The sequence below is a fragment of the Daldinia decipiens genome (assembly GCF_022478715.1).
Source record: "Daldinia decipiens strain CBS 113046 unplaced genomic scaffold F4813scaffold_36, whole genome shotgun sequence".
NCBI classification, from domain to species: Eukaryota; Fungi; Ascomycota; class Sordariomycetes; order Xylariales; family Hypoxylaceae; genus Daldinia; species Daldinia decipiens.
Window position 1 is genome coordinate 240,891 of NW_026054579.1, and position 15,611 is coordinate 256,501.

The 15,611-nt window shown below is 45.5% G+C and overlaps 7 protein-coding genes across 7 annotated transcripts; 4 read left to right on the plus strand and 3 right to left on the minus strand.

The window, feature by feature from the left end:
• The first annotated feature begins 140 nt into the window (after positions 1-140).
• Positions 141-2,182, plus strand: F4813DRAFT_370385 (P-loop containing nucleoside triphosphate hydrolase protein). The gene has a single exon (XM_049244523.1). It carries the CDS (start codon positions 460-462, stop codon positions 1,978-1,980), a length of 1,521 nt encoding a protein of 506 aa, XP_049096535.1. The 5' UTR covers positions 141-459; the 3' UTR covers positions 1,981-2,182.
• A 420-nt stretch (positions 2,183-2,602) lies between these two features.
• On the minus strand, positions 2,603-4,246 carry F4813DRAFT_392567 (terpenoid synthase; the record flags this gene model as incomplete). Its single annotated transcript, XM_049247299.1, has 8 exons — positions 2,603-2,709; positions 2,843-3,017; positions 3,077-3,110; positions 3,165-3,254; positions 3,345-3,501; positions 3,546-3,740; positions 3,900-4,012; positions 4,065-4,246. The coding sequence occupies 8 exons, from the start codon at positions 4,244-4,246 to the stop codon at positions 2,603-2,605; spliced, it is 1,053 nt and encodes a 350-aa protein (XP_049096536.1).
• A 1,244-nt stretch (positions 4,247-5,490) lies between these two features.
• On the plus strand, positions 5,491-6,413 carry F4813DRAFT_204607 (uncharacterized protein). Its single transcript, XM_049239589.1, has 2 exons — positions 5,491-6,013; positions 6,084-6,413. The coding sequence occupies exons 1-2, from the start codon at positions 5,637-5,639 to the stop codon at positions 6,091-6,093; spliced, it is 387 nt and encodes a 128-aa protein (XP_049096537.1). The 5' UTR covers positions 5,491-5,636; the 3' UTR covers positions 6,094-6,413.
• A 396-nt stretch (positions 6,414-6,809) lies between these two features.
• F4813DRAFT_398912 (kinase-like domain-containing protein) lies at positions 6,810-9,874 on the minus strand (the record flags this gene model as incomplete). The annotated part of the gene is made up of 5 exons (XM_049248105.1): positions 6,810-7,930; positions 7,988-8,707; positions 8,821-9,209; positions 9,276-9,583; positions 9,660-9,874. 5 exons carry the CDS (start codon positions 9,872-9,874, stop codon positions 6,854-6,856), a joined length of 2,709 nt encoding a protein of 902 aa, XP_049096538.1. The 3' UTR covers positions 6,810-6,853.
• A 571-nt stretch (positions 9,875-10,445) lies between these two features.
• F4813DRAFT_398914 (uncharacterized protein) lies at positions 10,446-12,018 on the plus strand (the record flags this gene model as incomplete). Its single annotated transcript, XM_049248106.1, has 2 exons — positions 10,446-11,050; positions 11,107-12,018. The coding sequence occupies exons 1-2, from the start codon at positions 10,652-10,654 to the stop codon at positions 12,016-12,018; spliced, it is 1,311 nt and encodes a 436-aa protein (XP_049096539.1). The 5' UTR covers positions 10,446-10,651.
• Positions 12,019-12,212: 194 nt separating this feature from the next.
• Positions 12,213-13,518, plus strand: F4813DRAFT_370396 (uncharacterized protein). The gene has a single exon (XM_049244524.1). It carries the CDS (start codon positions 12,338-12,340, stop codon positions 12,932-12,934), a length of 597 nt encoding a protein of 198 aa, XP_049096540.1. The 5' UTR covers positions 12,213-12,337; the 3' UTR covers positions 12,935-13,518.
• Positions 13,519-15,487, minus strand: F4813DRAFT_370397 (chitin synthase export chaperone). The gene is made up of 3 exons (XM_049244525.1): positions 14,749-15,487; positions 14,109-14,680; positions 13,519-14,052 (listed from the first exon to the last, which is right to left on the minus strand). Exons 1-3 carry the CDS (start codon positions 14,987-14,989, stop codon positions 13,864-13,866), a joined length of 1,002 nt encoding a protein of 333 aa, XP_049096541.1. The 5' UTR covers positions 14,990-15,487; the 3' UTR covers positions 13,519-13,863.
• Positions 15,488-15,611: the final 124 nt, after the last annotated feature.

Consider the following 15,611-nt stretch of genomic DNA (forward strand, 5'->3'; position numbering starts at 1 on the left):
TTCAACATTCAGCATTCAGGGGTAAAATGGGATAGACATTTAAAAGGAAAAGCCTAGGTTAAGAGAATAGGTTAAGAGAATGTAAGGGCGTATGTACGATAAGGTCCATCCTATGTATAATACGATAGGCGTGGCGGTGTTTGTGGCGCAAAATCGGTCCTTTTTTCTTCTTTTTCTTTTCTTACCTAAGGTTCCTTTTTAAATTTCATCTCACCGAGCTCACCTCGACCGATAAGCTTCGGTAACATTCATACTGTTCCTATGTAATCTATTTCAATAAAATATCATGTGGATTTAATTTCAACCGTCATCTGTTTTTTTTTTCTTTCTAAAAACCTTCTTCATGCATTATTCATAACTAATATTATCATCGTTCCCCTTCTTCAGCTCTCGGCGCGATTGTTAAGTTATGGGAAACTAAGCCGCCTTGGTCAATTCCACGGTAGCGGCGCCGCTATCATGCGGCCTTTTCACCTTGGGGTTGCAACGAGCCATGGCTTCCTTGACCCATCAATGCATGGCCTCAACTCTATTGGGGAGATAATTGGTCACTGGATAACCGGGCTAGACATCACACGCTTAGGATCCCTCGCCGCGTGCGTCGGCGCTGCCCCCGCAGCGTGGCGGCTTGTAAAGACAGCTTGGCGCGAAGTGTATGGATGGGTCAGTCGCTTCTTCATTTCCTACGTGACGATACCCGGACGGGACCCGCTGAATAGGCATGTGACGAATTGGGTCTTAACCAATGTCGTGCAATTTCGAGGCATACGGTCTTTTACGGCCCGCACTCAAATCCAACATGGTGCTATCGCGGACCGAGCCGCCTTGCTAAAGAAGACTCGTCGCGACATCCAGTATCTGCCTCACTTTGAAACAGTATGGTTCTTGTATGAGAGTAATCTGTTCGTAGTTAGACGGTCGCTCGATAGCTTCAACGCATCTATGGTCGACTCTACCTACGATGGCATCGGAGGAGAAGAGCTGACCATAGGCTGTCTTGGACGGTCAACCGAGCCTATCAGGAGGCTCATTCAGAATTGCCAGGAATATGCAGATAGACAGGCTCAATACTATGTCATTATCTATGCGCGAGATCGTTACGGCATGTCCTGGCAGCCAAAGTCTCGCAAGCCCATCCGTCGTCTTGAGACCGTTCATTTTGACGACGCCTTGAAACAGGAACTTCTTACAGATATAAGAAAATACCTCGACCCCAACACCAAGAAATTGTACCAGAGTCGTAGCATGCCTTATCGTAGAGGTTATTTGTTCTATGGGCCACCAGGTACGGGAAAGTCGTCGCTGTCGACTGCTCTAGCGGGCGAATTTGGCCTCGACTTATACGAAGTTAAGATTCCAAGCGTAGCGACCGACCAAGATCTTGAGCAAATGTTCAACGAGGTTCCGCCGCAGTGTATTGTACTCCTAGAGGATGTTGATGCCATCTGGGTGAAGCGCGAGTTGGCGAATCGCGAGCCGCATAACGAGGCTGTATCGAACTGTACTCTTTCCGGTTTGCTCAATGTTTTAGATGGTGTCGGGTCCCCAGAAGGGCGTATCGTAATCATGACGACAAATAAACCGAATCGGTTAGACAGCGCTCTGGTGCGGCCTGGTCGTGTCGATATGAAAGTCATGCTTGGCAACATCAGTAAAGGTTCAGCTGAGCAGATGTTTCTCCGCATGTTCATGTCAGACGCTAATACGTTACCGTTATTGCCCTCAAAAAAAGATAACGATGAATTGGGTTATGATCACGTTCCTCAAGTAGATCATGGGCTGTTACGAAGGCTCGCTTCGGAATTCGCGACGCATATCCCAGAAGACACATTTACCCCTTCTCAATTACAAGGGTTTTTCCAACTGCACTTAGACAACCCTATGGAGGCTGCTTCAAATATCTCGGCGTGGGTTGAGAGGGAGCTGTCTGCAGGGTCATCGGACGATGATATTGAAATTGTAGGCAATGGAAAGGCCTAGCTTTCCAACGTATATTGTATGATATAGTTCAGCGAGGTACTGCACCATAGCAAGGTTTTTATTTTAGAATGGTTTGGGATCGCGGAGTTTGGACAATAGTTGGATAACGGGTAAAAATCAGGATGCGTGACCGCACGTTGACGCTTGCTGATAGACCTTAGAGAATGCATATCTTGATTTAGTAATGATGGGAAGTATAGATAGAATGGGGGGGGGGGGGGGGGTTGGCTTGGGTAGTAGGCCGCCCTTGGTATGATATATCGCTCATAGTGACAGGTAGCCATCCTGTTATGGTTTGTACGGGGTTGATGAGCCTCTACGAGCCTCAGGGGTAACGGCGCAATGCACCGTATCAAGTGTCACTGAAGAGTGAGGGTATGGTATAAGTATGGTCAGAGTATATTGTATGACTAGGAGAGTAAGTTCTAACTGGGTAGCTAGGTATCTAATGAGTGTATAAAGAAGGTAGCATACTAAGTTGGCCCTACACTCATCCCTAACAAGAAATTCGTTGACGCCTACTTCTACCCAAAACTACGGTGCCCTACATGTAGGCCCCTATCCACAAACTCACTGACAGTAATATTTCTCCTAACATGCCATCCTCGTTGCCTGACCAGTCCTAGCCCTTACCCTTCTGAAATCTACTTCTGTCGAGACCGCTAAAGGGTAACATGGATGCCGCCTTGCATCGATTGACAACCAATCTGATATCTCTCAGAGGTGATGCTATATGTAGTTGATATTTCAGCATTATCCAGTTCTAGCTCAGCTGAACCGAGAGCCAAGATAGTGTCATGAAGCACTTACCTCCATTTTAAGTTTCCCGTACAGGCACATTTGCATCCTTCAAGAAACTTACGCAAGTCCTCATGGGCGTGGGGCATGGAGGAATACTGTGCTAAAATTTCTTCCTCTACAGACTCAAATCTCTTGATTGAAGCACTTATGATATTGGCGGCGTGGTCAATTGCGTCTTGGATGGACCGAGACTCGAGCATAAGGAGAGGGATAAGTGTATCAAGTTGCGATTGCGCCTTCAGATCATTAACGTTGATATAGATAGAAACAATATATATTTATTTCACCAACTCACCACTTCTTTCTTGATAGATAGGATGTCGTTAGTACTATAAGGGCGACCATTAGCCAGGCCAATAAGGCCATTCAGAGTATATGCTCACGTCGAGATAATAATAGTTGCTTCGTGCCAGAGTTGTTCCATCTTTTGACTATTCATTATTTCTTCGGGCAAGTTGATTCCATGGGCATATCTAGTGGTTTTTAGTATATTGCTCCTTGGTATATGCGAGAAACTTGAAGAGGAAATATATAAGTATAATTTCAACAATTAGAGCCCTTACTCCATAGCAGCCAAGCAGACTCTTACAGCGCTCGAGCCCGCTCGTATGCGGTTATATTCTTCAATCGTTGGTAGATAGGGGGTTGTTTGATATCGCTGCTCCTCCCCACACATTTTCACGTAGAACAATAACTCGTCGAGCAAGGTATTGGTTTGGCCTTTGGAATATTAGCTAAATATATTACGGATGAGGTGAACTCACGCGCGTTGCAAGATTTTGATATCGCTTCACCTATAGGTCTAAAGCTAGTGACGATCGGATTGGTGGATATGTGAATGAGGTCAATCTCTGATTTCCCAGACAGACTTTCTTGAATATAGGTAGCAGTCTCATGTCGAAAATTTGCGGCAGCATCCGCATCGTTCGAGATACCAGAGAATTCAAGCGAATCGGTTTCTAAGTCAAGTAGAATGTTAACCAGCCACCCTTTACTTAGACATATGATGATGCTGTACCGTCATCCCAGGCAAACAACTCCCAAAATATACCTATTAGTAGCCCAGATATATGGACGATGTTATTCTCTAGGTCTTACCCAGATACATAGATATGTACCGATCCGTAAAGCCTCGAATGGCGCAAATGACCACCACAAAGCCCCAAAAAGTGCAAAATTGGAAGCCTTCATCTTTCGAAGCCGCCCCTCGTCACTTGGGGAAGGGAATAAGCTGCAGCGTATTAGAAGTCGTAAGTTGCTAGGTTAGTACTTGGGCATCATACCCTGCAAGTACCCTTTGTATGTCTTCATCTAGCCGTTCGATTTCTCCATGAACTCTCTGAGGCCAGTGGCTTATGAAATGCCATAGATCTGGAATATTAACGCTGGATCCCCTAAGGCGCTGCAATAACTGTATTCTAATGTTATCATGAGTCAACACATCCGGATTGCCCACAGTAGCCATAATATAGACGGAAGAACCAAGCTAATGAAGACCTTACGAGAAATTTGCCACAAAAGGAAAAGAAGGAAACATGCCCCTTTTCAAATAAAGCAGCGAATAAAGCAGCGGAGTTGTTTTAACCCTATACCTGGAATTTCACAGAATGAATTGTAATTTAAAGTAGTTTAAGTAGCTTTAAATAAAGTAATAGAATTAATTTAAACTTATGCCCGGAGTTATATGGAATAAGTTGTAGTGTATGCTTACATAGGTACCTATGTTAGGTACCTAAGCTATATATTTCTTTGTGTGATCACGCATCACGCATCATGTTACTTTCTACACAAGGGAGCAAGTGACATCCGTAGTAATTCAACCTAGAACGGTCTAAGTGATTGTATATACTTTTTGCTTTTAAATGTATAACCTAGAAGAAGAAACCACAACGTAAAATACACACATACACACACATATATAGAGCCAAAATATAATCGTATAAGGCAGGGAAATTCGCATAAGGTAGTAAGGTACACCAAGGGGTCGCGTATCACATCAACTATTAAGGTTACGATAACGATGGATTCCTCTATCATGTGCATGTGTCTCTATGTGGATAGTTGGAATCAGGCAGCTGTAATAACACATATTCTAAACTTGTTGCCGACAAGCTGCGAAGCGAGTATTATGGCTTATTACCTCAGACAAGTCACGGACAATTTAGCCAATGCGCTCGAAACTCTAGGTTAAACTACATGGTAACGAAAGAAAAAAGCGTACGAATCTCCGTATTGATTACGTGCAGGTAAAGGAGAGATCGTAGAGATCGAACAGGAATATACTAATGACCAGTATGTAATGACCCCTGTCCTTATGGAAAGATGGTGGGGATATAAGGCTTAGGGTACCTACCTAATTTAGGGTGCGGAGTGGGAAGAGTGGGAAGAATGGGAAGAGCGGGAAGAGTGGGGACTTCAACGTCAAATTACCAATTACCGCATAAGGCTTGCGGTGCGGCCTCTGATTCGACCGCTAACAATTATCAGTCAGGGAATACCTTAATTCCCGTATCACCTCATGATGTAAGAGATTCGAAATCAGGATTCAGTACGAACTTTTAAGTATATGACTGGCTCATCCCCTTCTGAATGAGCCACATTATAGGTGGGAGGTGCATCAAACGGTGACGTTGAATTTCAGCCCCTATCGTCGATTGACTCGAGTAACGTACATGTTGGAAATCCTGCCATTTGCAAGCTTTCAGACACGAGCTTCCTCTACAAATAAGCACCTAGCCGCGCTCCAACGGACTGGTCGATAAAGCTAACCTTTAATTAATTTTGACGTTATATTCGCTATATTAAAAAACAACTTCACCCATCTATCTTGTTACTATTATATTACATAAGATACAATGTCTTCCAGCGGTGATGAGCAGCAGCAACAGCAGCAACAGCAGCCTCAGAGGCGGCAGGCGGCGACTCAGGAGACAGACCACTCGGATATTTCAGACCATGCATCTGAAACATCGCGACCGCCTCGCACTCGTCGCCGCAACCGACGTCGCCCCGGGTCGGTGCAACCACTCCAACAGCAAGATGACCAGCAGATGCTTCAACAGAGGCAGCAGCAACAGATGATGCAGCAACAGCAACAACAGCAGATGATGCAGCAGCCGCAAGGTGGCAGTGAGAGCAAGTCGGACACCCTCAAGCTGCGTCTCGACCTTAACCTCGAGGTGGAGGTAACGCTCAAGGCTCGCATCCACGGCGATCTGACCTTGGCATTGCTGTACGTGATCCATCCTCATTCCATGTTATATATCACGTCGGTGTTATCTAACCAGGCCATTTTTCTCCAGGGACACTTAGAATATCCGAAAACAACACGGCACGAATATCATGACGTTTAATGAGGATACTCTATGTAATAAACGGGAGAAAGATGTGTTTCCATAAAAATGAAACCAGAAAGAGTTGATGGCGGTGTTGTCGAATTGGTAATAATGTTAGAGGCACCTGGAACATGGATTGCGTTATTTCTGTCCTTGTTGTCGTAAAAAGGTATATGTATTACGGCTGGAATTAGGTTGTTGGCGTGATGATTTGGAATAGGGACCTTTTATTAAATATAAGCATGTAATTGAGTATGATTCAAAATATAAATCCTGCCTACTTTAATACTATATACTATATGATGAAGTTGTCTTAAACCAACTTTTCCTTTTTTACTTGTAGTTCCGAGGCTTCTTCGTCCGCTTTTCTCTCACGCTGGATGGTAATGTGATACCAGGCGTAGACTGTGATGGCGGTGAGTCCAATTGCGAGCGTGGCAAACAGCCAGATGTACTTGGACACAACAGAGCCTCCATCTTGGGCACTCCAGTCAAACATATCCATTAACAATATAGTCGAATACATCTTAGCACGGGGTTTAAAATTATTTTCGTATCACCAACTCCAACGCTGGGAAAAGGCGAGTATATTGTTGTGGAATATAAAGAAAAACTGTTATCAAAACCTTAACGCCAACCCGTGCCATCTTTAACCAGCACTGGCCCTATATCTCTTGATCCTACTTGAAGTTGGTGGTATTTGATGCTGAATATTACCTTGTACAGTATTGATAAACCTAAGATTCACTTTTGGTCTTCAAATAGAAGCTGACATTCCTTTCACATGTTTGACGAAGTACATCCATATCCTTAATAAGTTCCATAATATGGATTCGCTTCTCACGGTCTGGTGCGAGCATCTTATCCCTTATGATATCAAGGGGTTGGTGTAAGTACCAACTGCAATCTTCGTGCTTCTGGAGCTGTTCGATCCAAAATTTGACACTTTCTTTTAGAAAGGGTCGCTGTTTGCCGCTTTGCGCATCCAAACGAATGTTGAAGAAAGTATCTGACTCAAATGTGTAGATATCTGACTCGAGTCTATGGGTAGGGAACTTTTCTGTCACGATTTCGTTTCCTAATAAAAACCAGGTAACATATTCGAGAAATACGCACCCAAGGCTAAAAATATCGGATGCGCGAGAGATTTTACCATCGTTTAGGTCAAACTCTGGCGCCCTATATGTCTCTATCCTGGCGATGTTCCTTGGATCTCGATTCGATCGAGAGACTTGAGTATGTAGTCTGCCAAGCCCAAAATCAGATAGAACTAGTCTATCAAGATTTCCTGGTAACGAAGGTCCTTGTTTCGATGATGAATGCCTTTGTTGAGGTGGTGGTCGCTGGGGGGGATCGAACCAAAGGACGTTATCCGGCTTAATATCTCCGTGGCGCCCATATAAGTTGTTGGCATCGTGAGGTCTTCCTGATAGGGTTTTTTCAAGCGCGGTTTTGTCGATGAACTTCAATGTCTCTTTGCGTTCATTATGAACACACTCGAGCGCCAAACAGAGTGAATAGAATTCACGAGACATCCATCTACAATGATCCCTGACCCCGACAAGATGATCGTTCTTCTTCCAGAAATCATTAAGATTACCCTCAGCCCAGTCGAAGAGAATATAATAAGTCGAACCATCAACTGCGGGCTCTTCAACTTCAAAGGTCGCAAGAGGCTGGATGACGTGCTTATCGGCTTTCTTCTTAATGGATTCATCCATACAGAATAACAGGGATGAGAGTTCCAAGTTGAAGTTGTTCCGATCATGAGAGATGAGCTTCTTCAAAGCAAACATTTTCTCGGGATGGCGTATCTAGTAAGAAATTAGGCTCGTCATCCATAATGTCGTCAAGGAATCTCTTGAACCTACCCCTATATCTTCAAAATATTGATGACTCTTACCAATCTTGACTTGATACACTTCACTAAACCCGCCATATGCAAACGCCACCTCCGTCATTTGCGGTTTGTTGTCTTGCTTCGTCATATGTTGCTTCATCGTGTCTTGCTTCTGTAGTTTTTTCCCAGAGGGCATGGGGAAAATGTCACTGGCGTGTAGATAGCAGTGAGAATGTTCCTGTTTCGTAGACGTGATACACGGTGCGATTACCCTGTATGACCACTGCGTAAATTGTAATCTGTGGTTAGGTCGACGAAATTTATTGATAGTCGCATGGTGCGTCTTGTGTGCTTCGCAGTAGAGAGACATTTTACCATCGCTAAGGTTGTCTGCTGTCATTGGAAGACAACCATCATCTATTCCCTCTTCGATACATTTCGGGAAGTCTTCTAGTTTCCCGATCCCGACGAAGACGGCCAATAACTTTGAAAGAGGGTTTGAATCCGTTGATCCATAATATATGCGTCTAGTTAAGTCGTCCTTGTTCGGGAAGTCTTGGAAGAAGGGTAGGGTTACAATGGCTCGAATCCTCTTGACAGTAAGAATGCCCTGAAGCTTGTCCCTCGGGATGTATCTTTTACCGTGATCCATAGCACTGGAGACTTGAGAGAGGTCAAGCTCCTCCTCAATGGTTTCGTGGATTTTGGTAATGTTATGGGTTATTGGCTGGTATATCTGGGGTAGGATATGCTGACCGGGAGTATTACGAAGAGCGTTAAAATATATTCGCCTCGGTCACTGATATGTTGAACGCTATTCGGGTTATCTAATAGAAACCTTATTGGCTGGTAGTTTATTGCAACCTCTTTGCTTTGATCATGGATATGCTGAGCCTTTTCTTGATCGTCTCTCGAAAATGTTTCTAATTGATAGTTTGCTGTAGTCTCTCCGGGAGCTGTGCGTTTTGTAGGGTCTTCTGCGGATAGTGTCCCTTCACTGGGAGTATCATCCAGAAGTTTCTTGAGCCCACTGAACCATGATTCTAGACTGTTGTTATTTTCCGTAGAAGATACATGGTTCGAGCTGTTTTCTATCACATCTTGTTTGCGGTTCTGCTCATTAACTTGGGGGGTGATTGTGGCAGTCGTAAACGGTTCTTCTTCATCCTCGAAGTCCTTAGCGATAGAATCTCGGCGTCCGTGGTGCTGGACCTTTTGGCTATCCGACAAGTAATCCGATCCCTCTAATTTGTCTTCGTCCAGAGGTAGCGTGCGTCGTGCATGCTATTCAAGATGGGAAGCAATATGAATGTCCATACCCGTAATCTCGGGAAAATCTTTGAGACAGAAGGGACAGTCACGACTTGATCTAAGAGAGGGCTCGATAGCGATGGATATAAGTTCTAAGAGGGAACCCTTCATATCAACTTCAGGATGCAGTGCCCTCAGGTGGTCTATATATCCGGATTCTGTTTCAAACTTTTCGTTATGATCTCGGCAATGCCATACTTGAGAATGTTGGCTTTCATGGTTGACCCAGTCTTGACGTGTCCCGTAGAGTCTGTGGGGATCATGGCAATCCTTGTAGGTACAGTGGTACGGTTGCAAGTCATGGAAAATATGTAGCCTATAGGAGATAGTTAACATCATGTTTTGCCCTATATATACAGTAATATCTTACTACTTGACCTGCCTGCTCGTACTGGAGAGGATTCAGAAGCCTGATACCACGACTCTTTTCGTTGGACTTTTCGTGAATCTGTATGGGCGGTCCATTCTGGGTACGCGCTTGGCTCAGCTTTGTGGCATGGATATTCCAGTAAACAATTTGCTGCCTACGGCGAGCATTAGCGATACCCGTCCTGCGAATGAGCCAGAGGTGCTCTGTAATATAACGATCGATTTCTTCCTCTGTCATTTGCTCGGATTTGCCCTCACTTGTCTTCAGTTCCAGCCTCAGTTTTTCGCGCAGTTCATATTCTACCACTTTAATCTCTGCCTCTTCTCGCTCTTCTATGTACTTAGATCGGCTTTCAGCTGGTACATTTTTATAAAGCTGGGTGTTCGGACGTTGGGGTCGGTTGCGTGGGTTTCTAATCCTTGTTGCTAAACTATACAGTGCGTCTAGACCTTCCTTTAAGCTGTCAAGGCGGAAGTCGATCTCATGAAAAGACCTGTCATCGCTCAAGGTACTTTGTTAGCTGATATTGGATGTGGTATCATTATTGGTCAAGTCTTCATCGGTAGAGCCTCGATCGGAATCTATGTCAATATCGGCATTCTGCTCGAATGGGACTCTCTCGCCTTTGAAAATAGACAACAGGCTCTCGAGATGTTCTTGTAAATTCGCCAGAATATCGGCCAGGCGGTCTTTGATAATGGTGACATCTCGCACACGATAATCTAGTGATGCATGTCCGATTTGATATAGACCTAGGCCATATGCCCACATCCTGAACCGCTGTTTCTCGCCAAGGAATAAATTACGCTGGCAACTCTGCCAAGGACACTCACTGGTCAAGAGTAGGGAGAGTATCTAGTTCATCGAAAGCCCTAGATATAATTTCTCCAGTACGTTTAAGCTCGATTGACTCCATTTAGAAATATTTGGATGAGGAGGTCTTTTGTTTATTGCTGCCTCTACTGAATTGCTCTATACATACCTACCTAAGTATCTAACCTATAGTGAAGCTCGATGTCAGGATTTGAGATCGCTGGCGTGATTCTGGGGGTCATTCCCCTGGTTATTTCTGCCGTGGAAGATTACAAGGCGTCCAAGGGTGCACTGGCATCGATGCTTCAATGGAAAGTTCTACTTTCCCATCTAACTCAAGCACTACTCGACCAGAAACTAGCCTTTCACCTTGATATCGTCGAGCTATTGCGCCTGGTCGGAGTGGAGGAAGTCGTAAACAGGTCCGGCATCCCATCAGAAGAAGAATGTGTTCAAATATTGCGAAAGATGACGGATAGTGATGAGATGAAAGAATTTTTTGACTCTTTCCATAATAAATTTTTGGAAATCTTAAGAAGATATGAGAGTCGCCTCAAGACTATTGTGACGAAGTTAACACACATTGTTCGCCCTCATAACGTATTTCTTCCCAAGCACCAGAAGAGTCCCGGCTGGCATTGCTAATATTCCAATAGGCGAAAGAGGATGACTATGACTTGAGTAAGATTCTAGCCATTAACGACAATGGCAGAGGAGGATTCGGATTCACTAAGAGCATTAATTTCACAATTAGAAGAAGCGAATTAAGGGACTTGATTGCTCAATTGCGTGATGATCGGCAATGTCTCAAAATCCTGATCGATGCCATGCAAAAACATCAAGAATATAATCCGAAACCCACACGCAAGGCAGCTCAACTTGCCCAGACATTCCGACGGGTCAAGGCCAGTATAGCACCACTATTCGCAGCTATGCGTGAAGTCTGTACGTGCGATTGTTCAAATGGGCATAAAGTTCTGCTGCAGCTGGAGAGCCGTATGCCCTTGCAAGATAAAAAACGGCGTCATGTTCAAACCATATTCAGCCTTGTCCTTGAACTGAATGGCGATTTACAAGAGGCTCTAGTCAATGCTTCTCGAACTTCCTACGAGCCAGAAGTCGAAGTGTCAGCGAAATGTTCAACGTTCGATAGCCGACGAATCAAATTCTTACTACCGAAAGTATCTAATGCGGAAACAGCTACAGTCAGGCCGTTCGTAGAACAAGTGGTGAAGAAGAGTCAAGCAAAGAGACCGAACACTGCCAGGGGTCCGGATCCGAAACCAGTTTTGATAGAACTGGCAATACTACTACTGGAAATCTGGAACCATAAGCCACTCGAGATGTGGATGGGAAGGGACACATTAGATTCCGAGGGCGACAGAATGCTAGCGGCAGTCAAATGGCTCCAAACCTCGAATAATTTATCAGAATATCATTGTGCTGCGATTGAAGGGTGTTTACGCATTTGTTCGAGTCGGTTGCAGGATTGGAAGAGGGATGAATTTTTGGTCGAGTACTGCGAAAATGTTATTAAACCACTTAGGGAAAGCTGTAAAGCATGGTAGACTTTCTTATACGAGGTGTACCTACCTTATGTACCTATGTATGTAACGTATGGAATTAAGTAATACAAAGTACCTAGGTACCTAAGGCATTAAGTAATAGGTACCTAGGTGGTACTCTGTTAGGTACCTACCTACATAAAAGATCTTTGGAGCTAAAGACCCATTGTTACTAGCGCAGGGAACCAGTCCCTCTACTACATACTACCTAGGTACATATACATAATTCCTCCCTCTTGACCACAAATAATAATTCCCTACAAGGTGTAGGTCTAGGATATTAGTAACAAAACTGGCCTGAGAGACGGAGAAGCACCAAACCATGTCTTCTCAACAACACGAGCCAAAAATCACCTCCAAGAATCTTGCCTACTCGAGCGATCTACCTCCCTTCCTAGCCAAGCTCCGCGGCCAACACCAACAGCAGCGCGATTCCGACTCCCCGGACCCTATCTTAGCTGCGCGACGACGAGCAGCACGGCCGCGGTCCGCCAGCGAGGAGGCCGAGGACGCGCCTCTCGTCGTCGACGAGGCGGGGAACACCATCGCTCTCCCGTCCGGCGCGGACGCAGACGCGGACGTTTCTGCAGATGACGACGTAGACGGTAGGAATAATGCCGGAATAGACAGCGAGGAAGAGAAAGAGAAAGAGAAAGAGAAAGAGAGGGAAAAGGAGAAAATAGCTGGCATCGGGGCAGGCAAAAAGCGCAAGGTGGGACGGGTGGTTGGCGGTGCCGACGAGGACGGGGTTGAGGACGATGGGCAAAAACCATCAAGAAGCATTAAAGGCCGAGAGAAGGAAGAAAGCTCTTCGGCAAAGAACAGCAATAAACCCGCCGCTGACGCTAAATCGGGAACGAAGCAGACCAAGAAGAAGGCGAAGAAGATCAAGCTCAGCTTTAACGACGACGGAGACTGAAAGGCGCTGATGATTCTGAAGCTACGAAATGGCCTATATATTTATCATACCATGCCAGGCTCGGATATATGCTACCAGGATTTGACGAGACCGTATATCGGCGTCCGTGATATCCAGTATGGCCTGCCTGGTTTTTAGGCTCTGGAGCCATCACTCTTGACGATGAGCAACTGAACAACCGACATATATAACGAACCCGGTCCCATCGCCAACAGGTGGTAGAGTGGCGTTATATACTCCGAGACGATGGTTGGGTCCAAAAGAAGAGACGACAATTTTACATCCTCTAGGGAAGGTGGATAAGTCGATACGGGATCTAGTTCTAGACAAAGCCAGAGTCTCACGAGAACACCTCAAGATTATGCCAAGGCGTTCTAAGGTATTATGTATGGTTCTTTGGGTCTGGTCAGGAGTCTCAATACCAACCCTTCGGCCAAAGCAGACCTTGATAAATAGTCAACGAAGGCTTCACTACATAAAACACGACAGCGCCTGACGCCTACATGCCCAAACCGAAGTGTTTACAGACAATCAATAGGTACCTGTGCAAACGCCGCAAGGGCATCTGTTCATTCAAATTCCATCAAAATAGATTCGTATATTCGTGTTAGTTGAATACTCGGTATGTACAATATATAGGTATATTACTCGACTTCGGTCGTCGCTGCAGTTTCCACATCAGACCCATTTTAAGCATGCAATCCTAATCCTGCAATCGCTGCAAGTGCCAACACCCTGATATTGAATATGTTCATCTACTGCTCCAATGGAACCCACATAAGCTCACCAGCCAAACCAAGACGCCTCGCAAATGCAACGTACTTCTGAACGTTTCAAGTCACCTCGACGCAGATAATCTCTCCTTTCTTGCAATCTTCTCTCTCGGATTCTTCCTTCTCGCCGTGCGAAGATTCCGCAATACCGGGCAACTAATAGCGGGACATTCGGTTTCTTGAAGGAGAGGAGGAATGGTCGTAAGGGCTAGAGTGACCGTAAGGCTCGTCCATATAGACAGTAGCACGGCGTTCTTCCTCGGGAAGAAGCTCTTTCACTTCCCAGTTATTCATCCGTGTACCTACGGAGAACTCGAGGTCTTCTTTCGTGATCGAATCCCAATACTACAAATTCAACGTTAGAAAACTTGAGTGCTAAGGCTAATGTGAGCAGGGCCTACCTTATAAACCATCATGACGGCAAGCAGATTACAGGTTGTTGCGAAGAACAAGCCATCAACATAATGACTAGTCGCTTGGCAAATCGTGGAACTGAGCGCATATAATATGACTTGCCCCACAATGAAGAAGAAGAGGCCGAAGGCGATATCTCCTAGCGGCCAACGGTCTTCTAAGGTCCGGGACACGAGCAAGATCTGCAGAGCTACGTAAATGACGAGTTGTACGCCGTTCAGGAGATATAGAACCGTGAATAGGCCTACTGTATTTGCCGGCCCCATGCCGGCCCATGACTTAAACGTGGCTAGCGATACGAGGAACGAGACAGCAAAGGCTGCAAAGGAGGAGAGCCGGAGCATCCATACGGACAAGGGGGTGCCGTCTTCGTAGAGCTGAAAGCCGACGAATCCATTGATTAATAGGCAGGTGATCAGCGCGGACGTGAGACCGGATTGTATGGCAACGAAGTATGGATAAGGTTCGGAGCCTGGAGGAACAACACCGGCATCGACGCAGAGGGATATGAACGACAGTAGCATGTAAAAGTAGAAGAAGGCTAAGATTTCCTTGCGACCTGCAAACGGACTTCGGTTAGGATTATACGAATCGCTCTGTAGGTTACTTAATACGAATGGTGCTTACCAACGGCAGTGAATTTCCCTCGGACATGTAAGATCATCATTATAGTCATGACCAGAGCGATAATGTGTATGAAACTAGATGCGCCCTGGAAGATGATGGTATTGGCCAGCTCGATATTTCGCGCGAAGCAGTCGGTTTCGACGCCGACACCGCTCGAGATGGAAGTGACGGGACCGACAGACGGACACAACGGCAAGGGTGCCGTGTGGCATATATCCGTGAAGTCCCCGAAACCACCCATCTTGTCGGCGGCGACGACGAGCGATTTACTTAATACCTATTCGGCGTGATTATACGCGAGAGGGTAAAACGTAGAGGATAACGAATGATGCGGGTGAGATATGTGGTAGTCGTTACTATTGGACGGGATTGCGCTATGCCGATGATCTCATGGAGCCCAGGCGATGAGGGCTCGATGAGGGCTCGAAGAGGAAACGAAAGTAAAGCGAGGAGAGGGGCGCAGTATAATTAGTATTATTAACAGCAGTATGTAAATTAGAACGAATGACTATTAAGGCCCTGCTAACACGGTATTGTACTATGACATGGCCAGGGCTGAACGACTTGTCCTTGCGTCTGGCTTCGTTGCTCGGCCAAACGTCTGGGCTGGGCTGGAAGGTGGGAATGATGGGGTGGTGGTGGTGGTGGTTGGAAGTTGGCTAAAGAATGGAGTTTCTAGCGCTTCGTTGCCATGGAAAAAAAAGGGTGAGACATGGCTGCATGGCTGGGAAAGTTCCACTAGCCAAAGTTTGGCAAGAACAAGTTTAGAACGATCGAAAGGTGGACCGTGCTCGTGTTCGATGGTGGTAGGGATTTGGGGGGCTGGGCAGGATCTACCAATCAGGTTACGAAAATAAATTGAA

Coding starts and splice junctions, on each gene's coding strand:
- F4813DRAFT_370385 (XM_049244523.1), top strand. CDS start 460: ATGCGGCCTTTTCACCTTGGGGTTGCAACGAGCCATGGCTTCCTTGAC.
- F4813DRAFT_204607 (XM_049239589.1), top strand. CDS start 5,637: ATGTCTTCCAGCGGTGATGAGCAGCAGCAACAGCAGCAACAGCAGCCT.
- F4813DRAFT_370396 (XM_049244524.1), top strand. CDS start 12,338: ATGTCTTCTCAACAACACGAGCCAAAAATCACCTCCAAGAATCTTGCC.
- F4813DRAFT_370397 (XM_049244525.1), bottom strand. CDS start 14,989: ATGGGTGGTTTCGGGGACTTCACGGATATATGCCACACGGCACCCTTG. Junction 14,681..14,748: donor AGGGAAATTCACTGCCGTTG/GTAAGCACCATT, acceptor GTCCGTTTGCAG/GTCGCAAGGAAATCTTAGCC. Junction 14,053..14,108: donor CCGTCATGATGGTTTATAAG/GTAGGCCCTGCT, acceptor TTGAATTTGTAG/TATTGGGATTCGATCACGAA.